Source organism: Quercus robur, chromosome 1, assembly GCF_932294415.1.
Source record: "Quercus robur chromosome 1, dhQueRobu3.1, whole genome shotgun sequence".
Classification (NCBI taxonomy): domain Eukaryota; kingdom Viridiplantae; phylum Streptophyta; class Magnoliopsida; order Fagales; family Fagaceae; genus Quercus; species Quercus robur.
Window position 1 is genome coordinate 39,307,018 of NC_065534.1, and position 17,989 is coordinate 39,325,006.

The 17,989-nt window shown below is 36.1% G+C and overlaps 1 protein-coding gene across 3 annotated transcripts; it reads left to right on the forward strand.

Annotated features, from left to right (window-relative positions):
• Window positions 1-1,500: 1,500 nt before the first annotated feature.
• On the forward strand, window positions 1,501-15,096 carry LOC126689525 (LEAF RUST 10 DISEASE-RESISTANCE LOCUS RECEPTOR-LIKE PROTEIN KINASE-like 1.1). 3 transcript variants are annotated; one of them, XM_050384779.1, is made up of 7 exons: window positions 1,501-2,104; window positions 6,919-6,996; window positions 7,312-7,392; window positions 12,168-12,200; window positions 12,623-12,877; window positions 13,026-13,978; window positions 14,315-15,096. In XM_050384779.1, exons 1-7 carry the CDS (start codon window positions 1,501-1,503, stop codon window positions 14,354-14,356), a joined length of 2,046 nt encoding a protein of 681 aa, XP_050240736.1. In that variant the 3' UTR covers window positions 14,357-15,096. The 3 variants fall into 3 exon arrangements, with proteins under 3 accessions (XP_050240736.1, XP_050240727.1, XP_050240743.1); XM_050384770.1 differs by lacking the exons at window positions 6,919-6,996; window positions 7,312-7,392 and having other exon boundaries at window positions 1,501-2,290; XM_050384786.1 differs by lacking the exons at window positions 1,501-2,104; window positions 6,919-6,996; window positions 7,312-7,392 and adding an exon at window positions 10,873-11,846.
• Window positions 15,097-17,989: the final 2,893 nt, after the last annotated feature.

The following is a 17,989-nucleotide window of genomic DNA, read 5'->3' on the forward strand; positions in this document are numbered from 1 at the left end:
AATTATTGTGGATCTCACGCCTATAAACCAAGGAAGTTAATATTGTACCAATACTGGTCATATTGGGGAAATATATTGTATGAGCTATTAAACTGATACTGGTACTTCTTCAAAATGTGTTGGATAAAATACTAGATTGTATCGATTGTATTAAGGATATTTTGGGTGTTTCGGCTGGTACAATAAAATATTTTTTTTTTGAAAATATGAAAAATTGGAAAATTTGGGTTAATTTACTTGAACTAATTTTTACACTTGTAAAATATGTGAGTTTTTAATTTTATATTGATAAACATAAAAATTAATAAATTCATTCTTACATAAATAAATTAATACACACACACATATATAACAATAATCTCAAAATAATACAAAAGTATTAACCGACACTAAAATATTTTGTTCCTTTGACTAAACTGAAAAGGCTTCCGATATAAAATTGACTCCATTGTCAGAAACTTGTAGGTGTGCAATATTGTGTGGCCGAAAATGGTGAAAGAATTTGGAGAGAGAGTGTTTTGCTACTAGTTTGGAAGGAGAGAGAAAAAATAAATATTTAAATGAAATTGGGAATAAATTACTGAGGCCAGACAAAGTAGGAATATTTGAAAAATGGTTAGTTAAACTAGAAAAAATTTAGTGTCTCTTTTTTTGGGGGGTTTTGCTAAAAAAACAACTAGGCGTGTGGTTTTGTTGTTTAGTCAGTAGTCGCTACTTGATTAAGGGTCTGTTTGAATACAACTGAAAACTGAAAATTGAAAAATACTGTAGCAAAATAATTTTTAAATGTGTGAATAGTACCGTGGGACCCATTTTTAATAAAAAAAATAACTGAAAAATAAAATTTGTGGATCCGTGAACAGTGCACACCGTACACCATTAAAAAAAGAAAGTCAAATATTACTGTTACTGTTTATAAACAGTAACTGCAACAGTAAATGAACAGTAAAAAATTGGCCTGAAACGCGCAGACAAAAAAAAAAAAGAAAGCAGGCTGAAAAGGTTGAAGTCAGATCAAGTATCGTGGAACCCATTTTTAATAAAAAAAATAACTGAAAAATAAAATTTGTGGATTCATGAACAGTGCACACCGTACACCATTAAAAAAAGAAAGTCAAATATTACTGTTACTGTTTATAAACAGTAACGGTAACAGTAAATGAACAGTAAAAAATTGGCCTGAAACGCGCAGACAAAAAAAAAAAAAAAAAAAAAAAAGAAAGCAGGCTGAAAAGGTTGAAGTCAGATCAAGTTGCAAAACATTCAAATGCATAATAATGATAATATATACATATAGGAATGGCTTGAATGTTCAACGGTCTAAGATTTGAGGCGGATATGGACAATCCCCATCCACTACTTCAAGTTGCAGTTAGCAAGTCAAATTCATCCCCCTTAAGGCTTAACTCCACTGTATCTTTCTTCTCTTCTCTGTCACCATATACAATAAATCTTCTCTCTAGCTATATCTCTACCCTCCACAATTTTTAAGATCCACAGATGAGTCAAACAAACTTGCTTCCCACCCTTCTATCACCCATTTCTCGGTTGATAATCCTATGCATCCTCTTCTTTTCCCTTGTACCAAAAAAATCGCTAGGTGCAGTGGACCCATACTTCCAATCCTGCAGTGTGCCTAAAACCTGTGGTGATGGGCAAGCCATAAGATTCCCATTCTACATCCAAGACAAGCAAAACTCCTCTTGTGGCTACCCTGGATTCAACCTCTCTTGCAACAATAATGGTCATCCAAATATCGTCATATCCAATAACAATTACACCATCCATGAAATTTTCTACCAAAACGAGACGCTTAGAGTCTCAAACTCTGCCTTCTCAAATCCAATCTCCAGTTGTATACCTTCTATAAACAGCATATCCCTTCCGGGTAGCCGGTTCGATCTAGCACCAAACCAAACCAATCTATTTTTGTTTTATAATTGTAGCTCTTCGGTGCATGAGAGTTGGCCTTCAGAGTTTTATCCTAGTTGTTATGGCGAAAACGGCACCGTTCTGGCCCTGTCTGGACGGGACTCGAAGCTAATCAGCAACGTATCAATGGAGTGCAAGTCTAAGGTTCTAGCACTGGTTGAAGCTTATGGAGGTGGGATTGGAGAGTCGTTGAGAAATGGGTTTGTGCTAAAATGGAAAGCCAGCAACTGTAGCATTTGCGAGAAGAGCGGAGGGAACTGTGGGTTCGATAATATTATGTATCATTTCAGGTGCTTCTGCCCGGACAGGCCTCATGCTTGGAACTGTACTAATACTACACGTCTGGAGTATCTTCCTGGTCAGTTTTTCTCACTAGAAATTTCTCTTTCTCACTCTAGTCTTGGCATTATTATGAAACATTTGAAACTTGCTGTCCATTAGCCAAATTTGTCACATGCTAGGCTTACCACATCCACCTGTTTTTACTTTTAGCTTTAGGAGTAGTTGACCATCCAATCGGGCCAAAATGAAAAGACTTCTGACTGTTGAGTCCAAAATTTTGTAGAACAGTGGAAGTAGAGGTAGAACAGTAAATTTCAGTGGCGGATGAGCTTTATCAAACTTCTTTACAATTTCCATTCCTTTTGTCAAACAAGCAAAATACCGTCATCTCAAACAATCGAAACCCCCCGTGTTCTTATTTGATTATATATGAGAATGAGAATAGAGAGATTGTAATTTAAGTACGACGAGTACAAACGCTGGTCCAAATTATAAGAACATTGACCCAATTTTATAAATTAAATTTGGAAGGAACTTAGATAACTGCATGTGATATGGGTACTTTTATTATTTTAATGTCAATTTGGACTTGACGTCCAACTTAGGTTGCTCTTTACGTTGTATCAAAAGTAAAGTTAATACCCGTGAAAAGCTGTTTCTAGTTCAAAATTCAGATTATCTTCATTTCTTTAATTAATGCCCTATCGGACAGACTCAAAAGCGTGCTACCTGCCTTTTAAGTGATTATTCTAATTAAAATTGGGTTTGTTGTTTAATTATATAGAATAATATTTTTAACCTCTTTATTATATATTATCCAATAAAAAAATATCTCTACCTAACTAGCTTAAGTAATCTTTTCGGTGGTATAGTGGTCCATTACTTTATCAAAAGGTATTGTGGTCCAATATTTGCATGGTTTATATTAATGAATAGTCTTGATATAAAATAATGTCTCTGGAAAATGTGGGGTGGAAGTCATTATCATACAATTAATATTATAGGGTCGGTTTATTCTCTATCATCAAATTTCATTTCTGCATCTTTCTCAAAAAAAAAATATATATATATATATATATATATAATAAAATAAAATTCTTTTCTGCATCCCTACATGTAAATTTCATCAGATTCACCTCCTCTATAATTAAAATTGCGTAAAAACAAAAGGGAAATTAGTCAATATTCTTAAGAGTATATTCCCTCTTCTCGTGTGAAGGGTGAACTGAATTTTGAACTCCCTATTATATAAGATAAATGGATCTTACTTTGGAAGTGCTGAAACTTGCTTGAATTCCACGTACCAACAGGTCATTTTAACTATTTTTATTTATTTATTTATAATTTAATAGTTACATAGAGATGATTTAAACTCTGAATATTTCCATTAAAAACATCAAATGTGCTAATTACTTGTGTTACAATTCTCTTAGAGTCTTAGCTTTTTATTATAAATCAAGAGACCAACTGATTTTTAATATAAATAGAAAAACCACCGAAAGAAACGAATCTACATAATATATAACTCTTTTTTTTTTTTTTTTTTTTTTTTTTTTTTTTTTTTTTTTTTTTTTTTTTTTTTTTGAGAAGAAGAGTCTACATAATATGAGTGCATGCATTACAATGCCAACGATAAATTATAAGTTTATAACCCATTATTTCAAATCAAGCACCAGACTCAGGTACTCATTTTTAAAGTCGTTGTCTTACGATTTAATACTACTAAACCCCTAATTGATGCGTGAAGGGCACACTTTCAAACTCAATTATTGGATATCAGTTGTCAATTTATTTCCAAATTGATAGGGAGGAGAAAACGGACTTGGAAGGTATAATTTCAGTTTATATTAGAGGAGACCATCAGACCCATGCCATTTTAACTTTAAATACTTCAACTCCAATTATATGTCTATTTCTATTTCTTTTTGATAAATATGTCTATTCCTATTTCATTTAAATATTATTGTTCAGATATTTTATTTTCTTTTCATCCGACCTTTCCCAATTCAACATTTCCGAATCAAACCTAACCACTCATCCAAAATCCACAACCCATTTGAACTTGCATCGATTCACACAAAAAAAAAAAAAAAAACAAAACAAAACAAAACAAAAATTTACAACCCATTCAATCCATAACCAACATCAACCCCAAAAAATCCACAACCCAATGAACCAGCAATAATCCAAAATTTTGTAGTTTTTGTAGTCACAGTGAATTAATGGTGGTCGTGGTAAGGTCTTGGCAGTTGAATCTGTTTGTGTGGTAGTTAGATCTATTTTTGTATTAGAGAGGGAGAGAGAGCTTTGGCGATGAAGAGTGTTTCACTAGAGTTATTTAGGTACTGTTCATTCGTTAAATTTTCTTAGTACAAAGTTGAGCCTAATGCACGATAGTTTTGGGTGACTTTAGTTATAAATTTACTAAAACATTAGTTTGACTAAACTAATAAGAGTGCTCTTACATTACAAGTACTCACTATTTGAGATTCCGTGCAATAATGTACATGAAGATTTTTTTTTTTTTTTTTTAAATATGAAATTTGATGATAATGATAATTATTAATAAGCATTTGTTATGATTGTGTTTATATATGAAACTATATATTTTACCATTAGGCATTTATTATGATTGTGTGTGTCTTTTTTTTTTAATGGGTGTTATAATTGTATTTGTATATGAAGTTATATATTCTTCCATTTAAAAAAAAAATGATGTGTTAAGATAGAAATTATATATTATTCCATTTGAGTGAAAGATAGAAACATGTTAAAACTAATATAAGAAAGAAAAAGAAAAACAAGACAAAGTTCAACTTTAAACTTTTGGAGCCTTAGACTTTAACCCACACTAGGAAGATGATGTCTTTCTTATGTACAATGCACATGACTCATTTAACAACATCTAAATAAATATTTAAACGAAATTGGGAATAAATTACTGAGGCCAGCCAAAGTAGGAATATTTGAAAAATGGTTAGTTAAACTAGAAAAAATTTAGTCTTTTTTTTTTTTTTTTGGGTTAGTTTTGCTAAGAAAAGTGTAGAGGTTGACGTGAATACTATTGGTAGCAAATAACTAGCTAACTAGGCGTGTGGTGTTGTTTTTTTTTTGGCTAATCAACAACATTATCATTCAACAAGCAAAACAAAGGCTGTCAGCCTTACAAGCATCAGCAATCATTGCTGGGATACAATACATATTGAAACAACATGCTCTACAACATCTAAATTCATACTTTACAGCCACATGGGCAGCAGTATTGCAACATCTCCTAACCCAACTAAACTAATCCTAAATGGAATGTAACGACGTAGGGATCCATATGTAAACATAGTATCTATTTAGATACGCTCGAAAAACCCCTTCTCATAATTCGAATGTATATAACCTAATCCTATTCCGGTCTGTCCCGGTATGGAATGAACTTATAATCTATAATTTGATGATCGAGTCGATTCCATGATTATAAGTTCATAACCCTAACCCATTCCCATTTTGGGCGGAACAGATCTACTAATATTCCAGTTAGGTTAAGAGGGATCTTGAACTAAGAAATAGATTCTAGAAGCTAAAAAAGGGTATCCTGAGCAATTTCAATAATCGGGTTCATTGATATTCCTGGTATAATAGATGCTATCACACATATAATCATACTCAAGTCGATGGAATTGTTTATAATTCAAAAAGAGTTTACCCAGATTAAGTATATTACTAATAGTAGTAGCAATGGACCAACTAGGCGTGTGGTGTCGTTGTTATTAGTCGGTAGTCGCTACTTTATATGTAACTAACTAAATAAAGTTTGAGGATAAACTCTACATTAAAAGGTTGAAGTCGGTTTATCAAAAAAAAGGTTGAAGTCAGGTCGGTCAAGTTGCAAAACATTCAAATACATAATAATGATAATATATACATATAGGAATGGCTTGAATTTTCAACCGTCCAAGACATGAGGCGGATATGGACAATCTCCATCCACTACTGCAAGTTGCAGTTAGCAAGTCAAATTCAATCCCCCTTAAGGCTTAACTCCACTGTATCTTTCTTCTCTTCTCTCTAGCTATCTCTATACCCTCCACAATTTTTAAGATCCACAGATAAGTCAAACAAACTTGCTTCCCACCCTTCTATCACCCATTTCTCCGATGATAATCCTATGCATCCTCTTCTTTTCCCTTGTACCAAAAAAATCCCTAGGTGCAGTGGACCCATACTTCCAAGCCTGCAGTGTGCCTAAAACCTGTGGTGATGGGCAAGCCATAAGATTCCCATTCTACATCAAAGAAAAGCAAAACTCCTCTTGTGGCTACCCTGGATTCAACCTCTCTTGCAACAATAAAGGTCATCCAACTATCCTCATATCCAATAAAAATTACACCATCCATGAAATTTTCTACAAAACCGAGACGCTTAGAGTCTCAAACTCTGCCTTCTCAAATCCATACTCCAGTTGTATACCTTCTATAAACAACATATCCCTTCCGGGTAGCCGGTTCGAGCTAGCACCAAACCAAACCAATATATTTTTGTTTTATAATTGTAACTCTTCGGTGCATGAGAGTTGGCCTTCAGAGTTTTATCCTAGTTGTTATGGCGAAAACGACACCGTTCTGGCCCTGTCTGGATAGGACCCGAAGCTGATCAGCAACGGATCAATGGAGTGCAAGTCTTCGGTTCTAGCACCGGTTGAAGCATATGGAGGTGGGATTGGAAAGTCGTTGAGAAATGGGTTTGTGCTAAAATGGAAAGCCAGCAACTGTAGCATTTGCGAGGATAGTGGAGGGTGTTAGAGATATATATTAGACATATTAGCCCAATGTAATAGGCCCAAGCCCATTCCTGCTTGTACTAGTAGTCTAGGGTTTAGTCGCCTATATATACTCATGTTAGGGTTCATTGTAACACAGGACGTTATTGTACTACACTCTCATACAATAAAGATGTAGCCCTTAAGGGATTCCTCCGTGGATGTAGGCCGTAAGGCTGAACCACGTAACCCTCGTGTTCTCAGTGTTCCTATTCTATGCTTCCTCTTCCGCATCCACTCTAGCATACACAACATGGTATAACACATCCCGTTGCTAATATTTAACAGAGGGAACTGTGGGTTCGATAATATTATGTATCATTTCAAGTGCTTCTGCCCAGACAGGCCTCATGCTTGGAACTGTCCTGGTCAGTTTTTCTCTCTAGAAATTTCTCTTTCTTTTTGGTAATAGGAAATTTCTCTTTCTCAGTCTAGTCCTGGCATTATTATGAAACATTTGAAACTTACTGTCCATTAGCCAAATGTGTCACTAGTACTAATAATTCACTCCTCACCAGTCACCATGCCTCTATACTTCCTAGCTAGTTCTTTCCTCCTTGTGTTGTTCCTCAATCATGTCCCTCCTAATGGTCTTACACAACTCATTCAGTTGGAAGGCATTTTTCTTATTTAGGATCAACATCCTCATCTTTTCCTTCTTGTTAGAGTCTGTTCTGCCATCAAACAGTACAAGATATGAAGCTTGCAAACCTACAAATTGTGGTACCGACCCAAACATAAACTTCCCCTTCTATGTTTTTGGGACGGAAACAGATCGCTGTGGCTACCCAGGTTTGGGAATTGTCTGTAATCGAGGTAAGCCTGTTTATAGGACCCTCGAAAGGCAATATGTCATCCAAGATATCTTCTATGAAAACCAGACATTTCGGCTGGTTGATGAAGAATTCGCTAATAATTCTTGCTTTCCTCCTCCTTACAAGTTCTCCTTTGAACTCTCTTTCCTTGAGTTCACTCCCAATGATGCTAAACTGTTTTTCTTTAATAACTGCACGGAACCACTTTCTGTTAGTTTTGAGACATCTTTGATTCCATGTTCTACCAGAGCCAAAAATAGTTCTTTTGTTGCGTTAGTGAAGAAGGATGAGCACTTGAGCGAGAGTACTGCCTGTAGGCCTTCTGCGATTGTACCTGTTGAAGTGGAGGGAGGGAATTCTAATCAAACAATAAAAAAATGTTGACATTGAAATGGAGAGGAAGAGGATACAATTGTGCTGACTGTCAAAGAAGTGGTGGGCGATGTGGGTTTGAAAAGGGAAATGCCGTATGTTATTGCCTCAATGGAAAGACCCATAAGCTTTATTTCTTTTTCTCGATGAATTAGCTTTGCTTCTTTATTATTTTAGATCTAGATCTTATTCTTATACTAGCCTTATTCTTATTCTTATTCTAGAATCATCACATACTCTTTGCGTTCAATGAATTTTTTTTTTTTTTTTTTTTTGGTTAGTGTAATAATTTTCTATTCATGTCAAATTTTTTTTTTTATACAAAATAGAATTTTTAATCTAACCTAATCTAAGTGTATATGTGTATGAGTCTTTCTTCTGGAGACTTGAACTCCGACCTTTACTCCTCACCTCACAAACATTTATATTTGTAGAATAATCACTGCACCAATGATGCACGGTGGTTCATTTCAATTTTTAGATTATGACACAACATAAAAATTAAATAAAAGAAATCAGCAAGTCTTGATAAAGTTAAACAAAAAAAAAAAAAATTATGCGATCTTGAAGGAAATATACAAAGTGGACTGAAAAGTTTTTTTTTTTTTTTTTTTTATAATTTTTAATTCAAATTTTGGATAAGTTTGTTTTGAAAATAATGAAGTGTCTTATTTTGTAAGCATTTTAAATATAGTTAGAGATATATTTTTATTAAGCTATTTTCAAATTTTGTCTCTGTTAAACATAAAGTTTATATATATTTTTGAATTACGTAAAAGTCATCTAAAGAGGATAATACGGTTATATAGATAGTATGTATAGATAGATATATCTAAGTTACAGGAAAACTATAAGAGCCATAATTGGCGTGTGGGCAGTTCAAAGTTAGTTTCAGGTTCTTTCTAAAAAAAAAAAAATGAAGAAATTAGTTTCAGACTTTTAGGTGGGCTCAATTTGGGTTCAGCCGAGTTTTATTCGACTAGTTTGATAAACTTCATCCGGGGCATTACAGTTTCACATAGGGCCTATAAAATGGCTACCCAACCCATGCGAATAAATTCAAGGTAGCGAAGCCCAAGGCCGACTAGGCATGATAAATTTATCACCTCTTAAATGGGATCAAATCCACAACTCTTCAAGTCCATGATGTTACCGTTTTGTTTTGTTTTGTTTTTTGTTTTTTTCGTTTTTTTTTTTTTTTTTTGGTATAGAATATGGATTAGTACATGGCGGTACTTAAAAAGTTATATTGCTATTTTTAACACCATCAAATACCAAAATGTGATTACATTGGTAGAGTCAAAGTTATATTTTTTGGCTCGACAGCTATAGTGCACAGCTACTTTTAGCTGGGCACTATAGCTTACAGGTTAAAAAAATTATATATATATATATTAAATTGTTATATTCACACAACTTTTTAACAAAAAAAATCTCTTTTGATTGTGTTCATACTACTTTTTAATGAATTTTTTATATTATTTTAATCAAATTATTAAAAATATAAATCTATTGATATTAAGTGTATTGCAAATTAAAAAGAAAAAATAGATAAAATAATTTTTTATAATATTATATTGCTAAATTTATGGGTCCATGTGTCGAACATGTTTCACGTGACTCAATTAGTTACACACAAAAAAGGAAGGTACATAATTTTTATTTGCCCTTTGTTTTTTATTGGGTAGGGAGGAAGTCAAGCTCAGCTTTTTAGTGAGTCGGTGTGTCGAACCTGATCTCATCCTTGGGAATGCCTGAGGCGTTACTAAGTTAAAAGGCCTACACAAAAATTTTCGTTTGCTTTGATATTTGTTACAGACTTTTGTCTTTGTCAATTTCGGTGTTTGAGATAGAAGATTCCTACTTGATTGTTTTTTTATTATACCTGTACCTCATTCATTAAGCAACATAGAAAGCCCCATGGTGTCAAACGTTGATGCAGAAAATTATAATCGCCAGTTGTTGCATTGAGCCCCATTTGTCTGTTTTGATTACAAACAAATTTCATAGCTTCACTCCACCTGCTCATCTAAAAATACAGAATTGGGGTAAGCTAGAGAAACGAAAAGGCACGCACATCCCTCAAGCCGCCCTAATGAATTTGAGAAAGAGATGGAGATTTGAGAGAGCTAGGAAAAGAATGGCTACAATTTTTGAAACAATCCTGAACTTAAATATTTATCTATATATATATATATATATATATATATGACTTTACAATAACTGTACGTTCCTTTGTCAATTTTCACACTCTTTAGTCTTTTACTACGTCTCATATTTCACTAACAACTCACAATGACCGCAACTGAAGGAAAGGCCTATTTTCTACCTATTACATAAACTTTCAGAAATCAGATGTGACCATGACCAGGATAAAAATGTTTGATATGTCCCTCTAGCACCCACCACGTTAAAATTTTTCAAAGATGCCAGATGCTTTTACTCTTTAATAAATGGATTTCTTTTTTTCCCACACAAGATTGCCGGAGACTTTTCCAAAGTTTGTGGACCACACAGCAAGCTTTTTGGTTTATCATGAGAAAGACGCGTATTTTACTTAAACCAGCAGAAAAGATTTCATAACAAAGTTTTGAGTGTTGAGAGGTTTTGAGGAGTCAAGGAATCAAGTTTTTCCACTGCGGCTCAATGGGGAAGGTGAGTAGGAAACTCTCTTCTGTTGACTTCGTAACTTGGCATATATGAAGGGATTTCCCGATGCACATATCATGTTTCACATGTACTTCCACCTTGCTCTAACTTTTAGTCTGCTTTTACAAGTCTTTCATACCCAATTTCCAAGTCAGCTACTGTGTTAACCAGAGAAATTACTTATATTAGTGACTTAAGATGAACAGAAGCTACAAGAACACGTGGTTTTGATTAAGAGTAAGGGATTCTTGGTGGTGATTGGAATCTTGAAATGGCTTCTGTCTTTCTGTGTGTTTTTTTTTTAATCTCGCACCTTGTGTTGCTTTATTCGGCTGAAGGAGAAGAGATATACCCCCCAGGCTGTCCGCCCTTTGTTTGCGGAAAAGTCGGCATGATTCGTTTTCCATTCGCCAATGACACAAGCCCAGAATGCGGTTTGCTCATCTTACATGATTGCGGAGATCCACATCAAAAGAAAACCCCGAAGATCAAACTGGAGAGGAATGGAACACTACTGTCGTACGATGTTGAAACCATCTCTCAGGCTAATACCATACAAATTAAAGACCCACAATTGCAGTCTGTGTTGGATTCCAATAGTTGCGGATCCTTAAAAAATTGGACTCTTCCCAGTCCCAGCTCTCCATCCATCTCTTTTCAACGAGTCTCACACAACCTGACCCTGTTCAAATGCAACCGCACTCTCAATATTCCTCCCCCTACAGGTTTTAATAGAACAAATTGCAGTAACTATGACATCTATTATGGTCCTCCACATTATAATTTAACGCCCTCTCCACCTAAATGTCCAATTATTCAGCTCCCATTGAACTGGCAAAATAAAGGTAATGACCTATTTAGATTGTTATCTGCTGAGATTCTTCTTGAAGTGCGTGTGACTGAAGATTGTCGCGAGTGTTATATCAAAGGTGGTCAGTGTAAGACTGACAACAAAGGAAAATATTATTGTACCAAAGGGACGAAAGGTATGGGTATAGGAATAATGCAAATCTATTTGGATGTGCATGACATACATTCATGAAAAAAGCACATAAATTTCTTTATAAATTTTAGGTAGTTGTAGTTATTCCTAATACATGTACTGCTATTTCCGCCCAAATTAGTTTCAAATTTGAGTTATGAGACGGAAATAATTATGTTCAATAAAACTTATATTAGATACATATGACACAGTTTTGACTGTTTTTTGTGTAAAGCAGTTAAGATTTCCATGCATGCCAATTTGGCTGCATCACATTAATCCTCATTGTTAAACTAACACCATATTTGTATATCTCTTCTTGCAGGGAATAGCAAAAGGGTATTAGTGATTGGATTTGGTAAGATGCCTCAATCATATTACTTCTTGAATTTGATATTCATACATAAATAGAAATCCAATTATTCTTTCTGAAAGTGATAGATTTTGCTTTTAATCGCATCTAACTTGTCAGTTTGAAGAGATCATTCTTTTCCCCTTCACTGTGTATGGCTAGTAATCAAAGCTTTAAAGCATTAACTTCATGCTAAATTTCCTCATTTTCTTCACTGCTGTAATCCCGGAGGATTTGCATTGTGCTCTCAATATAATGATGAATAATTAGGATAACATCACAAGACTTACAAAGATGTCCTTAACTATTAAAATTTATGTGTCCGCATGAATACCTTTGTAAACTTCAATAGAAAATTTTCACTCTCATGAATTTCCTTCATTGCTGCCTGACATTCTAAACTTAAATTCTTCCTCTCTTTGCTTTAGCTACTGGATGCTCGGCCCTCATAATTTTCTTGGTCATTGGCGTTGCTACCTGGGTTGTTTACACGAAAAAACATGCTTCGCAAAAATTGCTTTCGAAGACTACTTATTCTGATAGATCCTCAAGATCAGACCTGGAAGGGGGCAGCGTCTATTTTGGAATCCCTGTTTTCTCCTACACAGAACTTGAAGAAGCTACAAACAATTTTGATATTGAGAAAGAACTAGGAGATGGAGGATTTGGAACCGTCTATCATGGTAAGATGATAAACACACTGCTTCAGTTTCAAGATCACCTAATTACAGCATAAACGTTTCAAGCAAAAGCGAAAAAAAAAAAAGGTATAAAATTAAAAGAAAAAGACTTGGCATGCATCTTATTACATGGTCTGTTTTTCTCAATTAGGCAAACTCCGTGATGGGCGGGAAGTTGCAGTCAAGCGCCTATACGAACACAACTACAGACGAGTAGAACAGTTCCTGAATGAAGTTAAAATCCTTACGCGCTTGCACCACAAAAATCTTGTCTCCCTTTATGGGTGTACTTCACGCCATAGCCGTGAACTACTTCTTGTGTATGAGTTCGTGCCTAAGGGTACTGTTGCTGATCATATTCATGGCGATCGGGCAACACCAGGTTCACTCAAATGGGCAACTCGTTTGAGCATTGCCATAGAAACTGCCAGTGCTTTGGCTTATCTCCACGCTTCTGACATCATACATCGTGACGTAAAGACTAATAACATTCTCCTTGATGACAACTTTTGCGTCAAAGTTGCGGATTTTGGGCTTTCTCGGCTGTTCCCCAATGATGTCACCCATGTCTCTACTGCTCCTCAAGGGACACCGGGCTATGTTGATCCAGAATACCACCAATGCTACCAGCTTACTAGTAAGAGTGATGTTTACAGCTTTGGAGTTGTCCTTATCGAGCTCATATCATCTCTGCCAGCTGTTGATATGGCTAGGCATAGGCCTGAAATTAATTTGGCTAACTTAGCCATAAACAAGATTGAGAAGTGTGCATTCCATGAGTTGATTGACCCACATCTTGGATTTGAGTCGGATAATGAAGTTAAAAGGATGGCCATGTCGGTGGCAGAGTTGGCCTTTCAATGTATACAAGAGGACAAGGAAATGAGGCCTTCCATGGATGAGGTTTTGGAGGCTTTGAAAAAAATTCAAAGTGGTAACAATGATCCAGAGGAAAAGGCATATGATGATGCTGGGATCTTGAATGTGCAGCAAACAGCTTCACCGGATTGTGATGAGGTTGGATTGTTGAAGACCAAGCAACTGCCGCCACCTTCACCAAATGATGTGACTGGTAATTGGACTAGTAGGTCTACCACACCTAACGTGAGTGGTTAAATTTCTTCTCCCTTATAATTTTTCAAGTAAATGATAAAGATTATGTTTATAGAATCATTATCAGTGCACAGTGGGTTGAAATTTCATTTTCTTCCTTTTTTTTCTTTTGTGTTCATATAAGGCATATTATTGATAGGTAATGTTTGAGGGAATGTGCATATTTAAATTGAGTTATAGTGATGTTAATTTTTTGTAGAAATTTTTGATTCACACCCCCTACCAAACCCCCCCCCCCCCCCCTCTCTCACTTCCTGTTAGAACTTTATAGAAAATGAAATAAGCAGTAGAATGCATGGTTTAAATTGTTAATACTTCCTTGCTCAGGTGTCAGTGACAATGCCCAATGGATGTGATACAATCAAATGATAATGTTTGAGGGAATATGCATATTATTAAGTGGAGTTATAGTGATGTTCTTATTTTGTAAAATATTCTGACCAACCCCCTCCCCCTCCCTCTCCCCCAGAACCCCTTTCGCTTTTGATTAACTTATTTTCGGAACTTGTACCAAATAAGAAATATGCAGTGGACTACATGGTTTAAATGGATAATATTTTGCCAAGAGCTTTGTAGTTCATTTGACTCTTCTTATTTCTATGTGTGTGTTTGGATAGAACTTATTTTGCTGAAATTGAAAATTGAAAACTGAAAACACTGTAGCAAAATAATTTTTAAATGTGTGAATAGTGCTGTGGGACCCATTTTTTATGAAAAAATTGATAAAAAATGAAATTTGTGGGTCCGTGAACAGTGCACATGTGTACTGTTCACTGCAGAAAGTCAAGATTTGTGGTTACTGTTCAATGAACAGTAACCGCAATACTCCAAAAACGCGTGAAAACCAAAAAAAAAAAAAAAAGAAAGAACAAAAACGCAGATCCAAAAACGCAGCCGTGGATCCAAACACACCCTAAATAAGACATTCATGGTTTAAATCTCTCTTTCCATTGTAATTATTAAATTTATTAAAAAGAATTTTTAATACTTTATTGCTCAAGCATTGATGGCAATGCCCAATGGACGTGATAAAATCAAATGTTCTCGTTATATAATTGTGGCTTCAAGAACATATCTGCATATCAATAAATTAATCACATTTATGTTTTTCTTCCCATTTTATAATATACTAGCCGCAGACTCACACGATGTGTGAGAATATAAATATTATGTAATGAGGTATAATATATCATTTTATCATTTTTTTGTGTATTTGATTAATATTTTTTTTAAGGTGAACTGTATTCTTCTAATTTCTTTTGTAGTGTATAATATTTACCTAATATACAACTAAACTTTATAATTTTCAAATTTATTATTCAAATTTCTCATCCGTTAAGGAATAAGGAAATTATCATAATAATCAAAACTTATCATAAAATTAAAATGTTATCTTAACCTTAAAATGAAACCAAAGGAATAAAAAATAGATGTAATAATTACTGGGCATATTCAAATTTATAGCCATGTATATTATTGTAGGGGCACGATTATTCAATGACCCAAGAATGACATTGGGCTCGTATATAAAGGGCCCGAACAATATAATTTGTAGAGTGTGGGCTTGAAAGGCTAGACCTTGGTCACTGGTCAGCGGTCTAGTCGTGGTTTTTATGGAGGCTTATATGAAGGTGGACTTGGCTTGACTAGCTAAGCCTTCCGTCGGTGCGGCTTGTAGGGTTTAAGTCCTCGGACTACATCCGAGGAGCATAGTATCCTTCCCATTCTCTCTTTTGTAGGATTTCTCCCCCTTCTGGGATCCCCTCCCCCCTTGGCTCTCTTTCCCTTTTATACTAGTGTTTACTTCCCGTTTAGTGTCCACATGTAAGTTTTACTTTTTGGGGTACAGACCCGTCCTATCAATCCATACATAAGAGTGGTTGGGGGTGGTGGGGAAAAGTTAAATAGCATGGTCTGGAGTATGGGCCTGTCAGATGCAGGGTTCCATACTACGGTGTTGGCAGCTTTCTCCCTCGTACTACCCCTGTACTGAGTTTGTCCTTTTCTTCAGGCGTTTTGTGAGGTGTTGAGCGTGAGATCGTCTTCGGCCACATCCTTGGGCCTTTTTGGGGCTTTCATCATGCGTCCTCGGTAATAGGGCTCCTCGGCCTGGGTCTTGGGCCCTGAATGCAAAGTGGGCTGGGACCTCAAATTTCCCGACCCCACAATAGCCCCTCAAAATCCTACTGCCCAACCTTGTAGTTGGGGAGGAGGGTTTTGGTGATGTTAGGCCCAAACCATGACTTGCCTAGCTCTACACTTCATTAATGTCGGGGTTTCTCCATTTGCATGGGGGGCGCGCCGAATTGTGAGACATCCCTCTAGATTTTCTCACGCGGAGTCCTCGACGTTTCAATGTTCGAGGCGCGCCATTAATATGTCTCCTTCACGAGGCTATCCAAACTTTATGGTTGCAGACGGCGCTGGGAGTTGAGCAAAAACCGTCTCGTTTGTAGCATTTCTTGGGAACCTGCGTAGATTAAATGTCTCCAGTTTTGCCTTCTATATAAGAAGTAGGATAGGAGGTTACTCCCTTCACGTACAAAATCCTTTAGCCCCTTCAAATTCTCAACCCTTCAGCTGTGCTCCTAGTCTTCATATCCAGTGCAATCAACCCTTAGAGTAATATCTTTTGGGCACGAGTGGGGATGAAGGAACCACACCCGCTCTATAAGCAATGGGTCTCTCCGAATCTCAGGATGGCACGGTCAGGGCAGAGAAGACAAAGACTAAAGACAGTTCTCCATTCTCACAAGGTGGGAACGGGTCCTCCGCCTCTTTCAGTCAAAATCCGAAGCAGGTACTGGTCGCGTCAGACTTTCGGTGCAACAGCAGTGGGATTTCCCGTCATCAAAACTAGCCGCTCTATCGCGAGCGCTGCTAACGTGAAGGCTCATCAACTTCCTGTGTGGCCACCCACGAATACTCCGCTCCCTGCACCTTTTCTTCAAAGGTTTTAATCCCACGTCAAGTTCTTTTGCTGCCTGAGCTATGGGCACGTAAAAGTATTGGGAAAGGGTTTCCTTAGACAACATTTTGGAACTGCTGCATCTTTCTTCTCTGTAGCTCTTCTTCTGCTTCTCCTTTGTATTTTTTCTCTTTGCTTATGCAGTTAGCTTTTAGTATTGGCTTATTTAAGCTCCTTTATTGTACGTTGTACGTTGTACTAATTACTTGTCTTAATAAAAGATGATTCTGTTTCATTCTAAATATTTTTCTTTTCTACAGTACTTACTTTATGAATGGATGTATTTCATGTGTATTTTTATTTAACGACACTCGGGGCAAGAAACCTCATATCAAAAAGCAATTAATTTGAACCTATTGAAACTATCAAATATAATAATACCAACCCATAGTAGATTAAACTTATGAGACTAACCGAGATAACAACTGAGTGTACCGTAACGCGCGTGAGGTAGTTACCCGAAAATGAGAAACCCAAAATAAAACATCTGAGAGGATTGTCGAGTAGTGTGGAACTTTGGCCGTGTTTTCGATAACACCTGGCCTCTGATCCGAGGACCGAGGTATGATTGTACTGGGTTGTGTCCAAAGCTTGTAGTTTTTCTTTGTAGTAGTTGGTTTTCCCATAGGCTTGAGTCCGAGGACCATACAAGGCCTTGGTTCTGTCCAAAACTTGTAGTCTTTCTTTTAAGTAGTTGGTTTCCCCATAGGCTTTAGTCCGAGGACCATACAAGGCCTTGGTTCTGTCCAAAACTTGTATTCTTTCTTTTAAGTAGTTGGTTTCCCCATAGGCTTGAGTCCGAGGACCATACAAGGCCTTGGTTCTGTCCAAAACTTGTAGTTTTTCTTTAAAGTATTGGTTTCCCCATAGGCTTGAGTCCAAGGACCATACAAGGCCTTGGTTCTGTCCAAAACTTGTAGTTTTTCTTTAAAGTAGTTGGTTTCCCCATAGGCTTGAGTCCGAGGACCATACAAGGCTTTGGTTCTGTCCAAAACTTGTATTCTTTCTTTTAAGTAGTTGGTTTCCCCATAGGC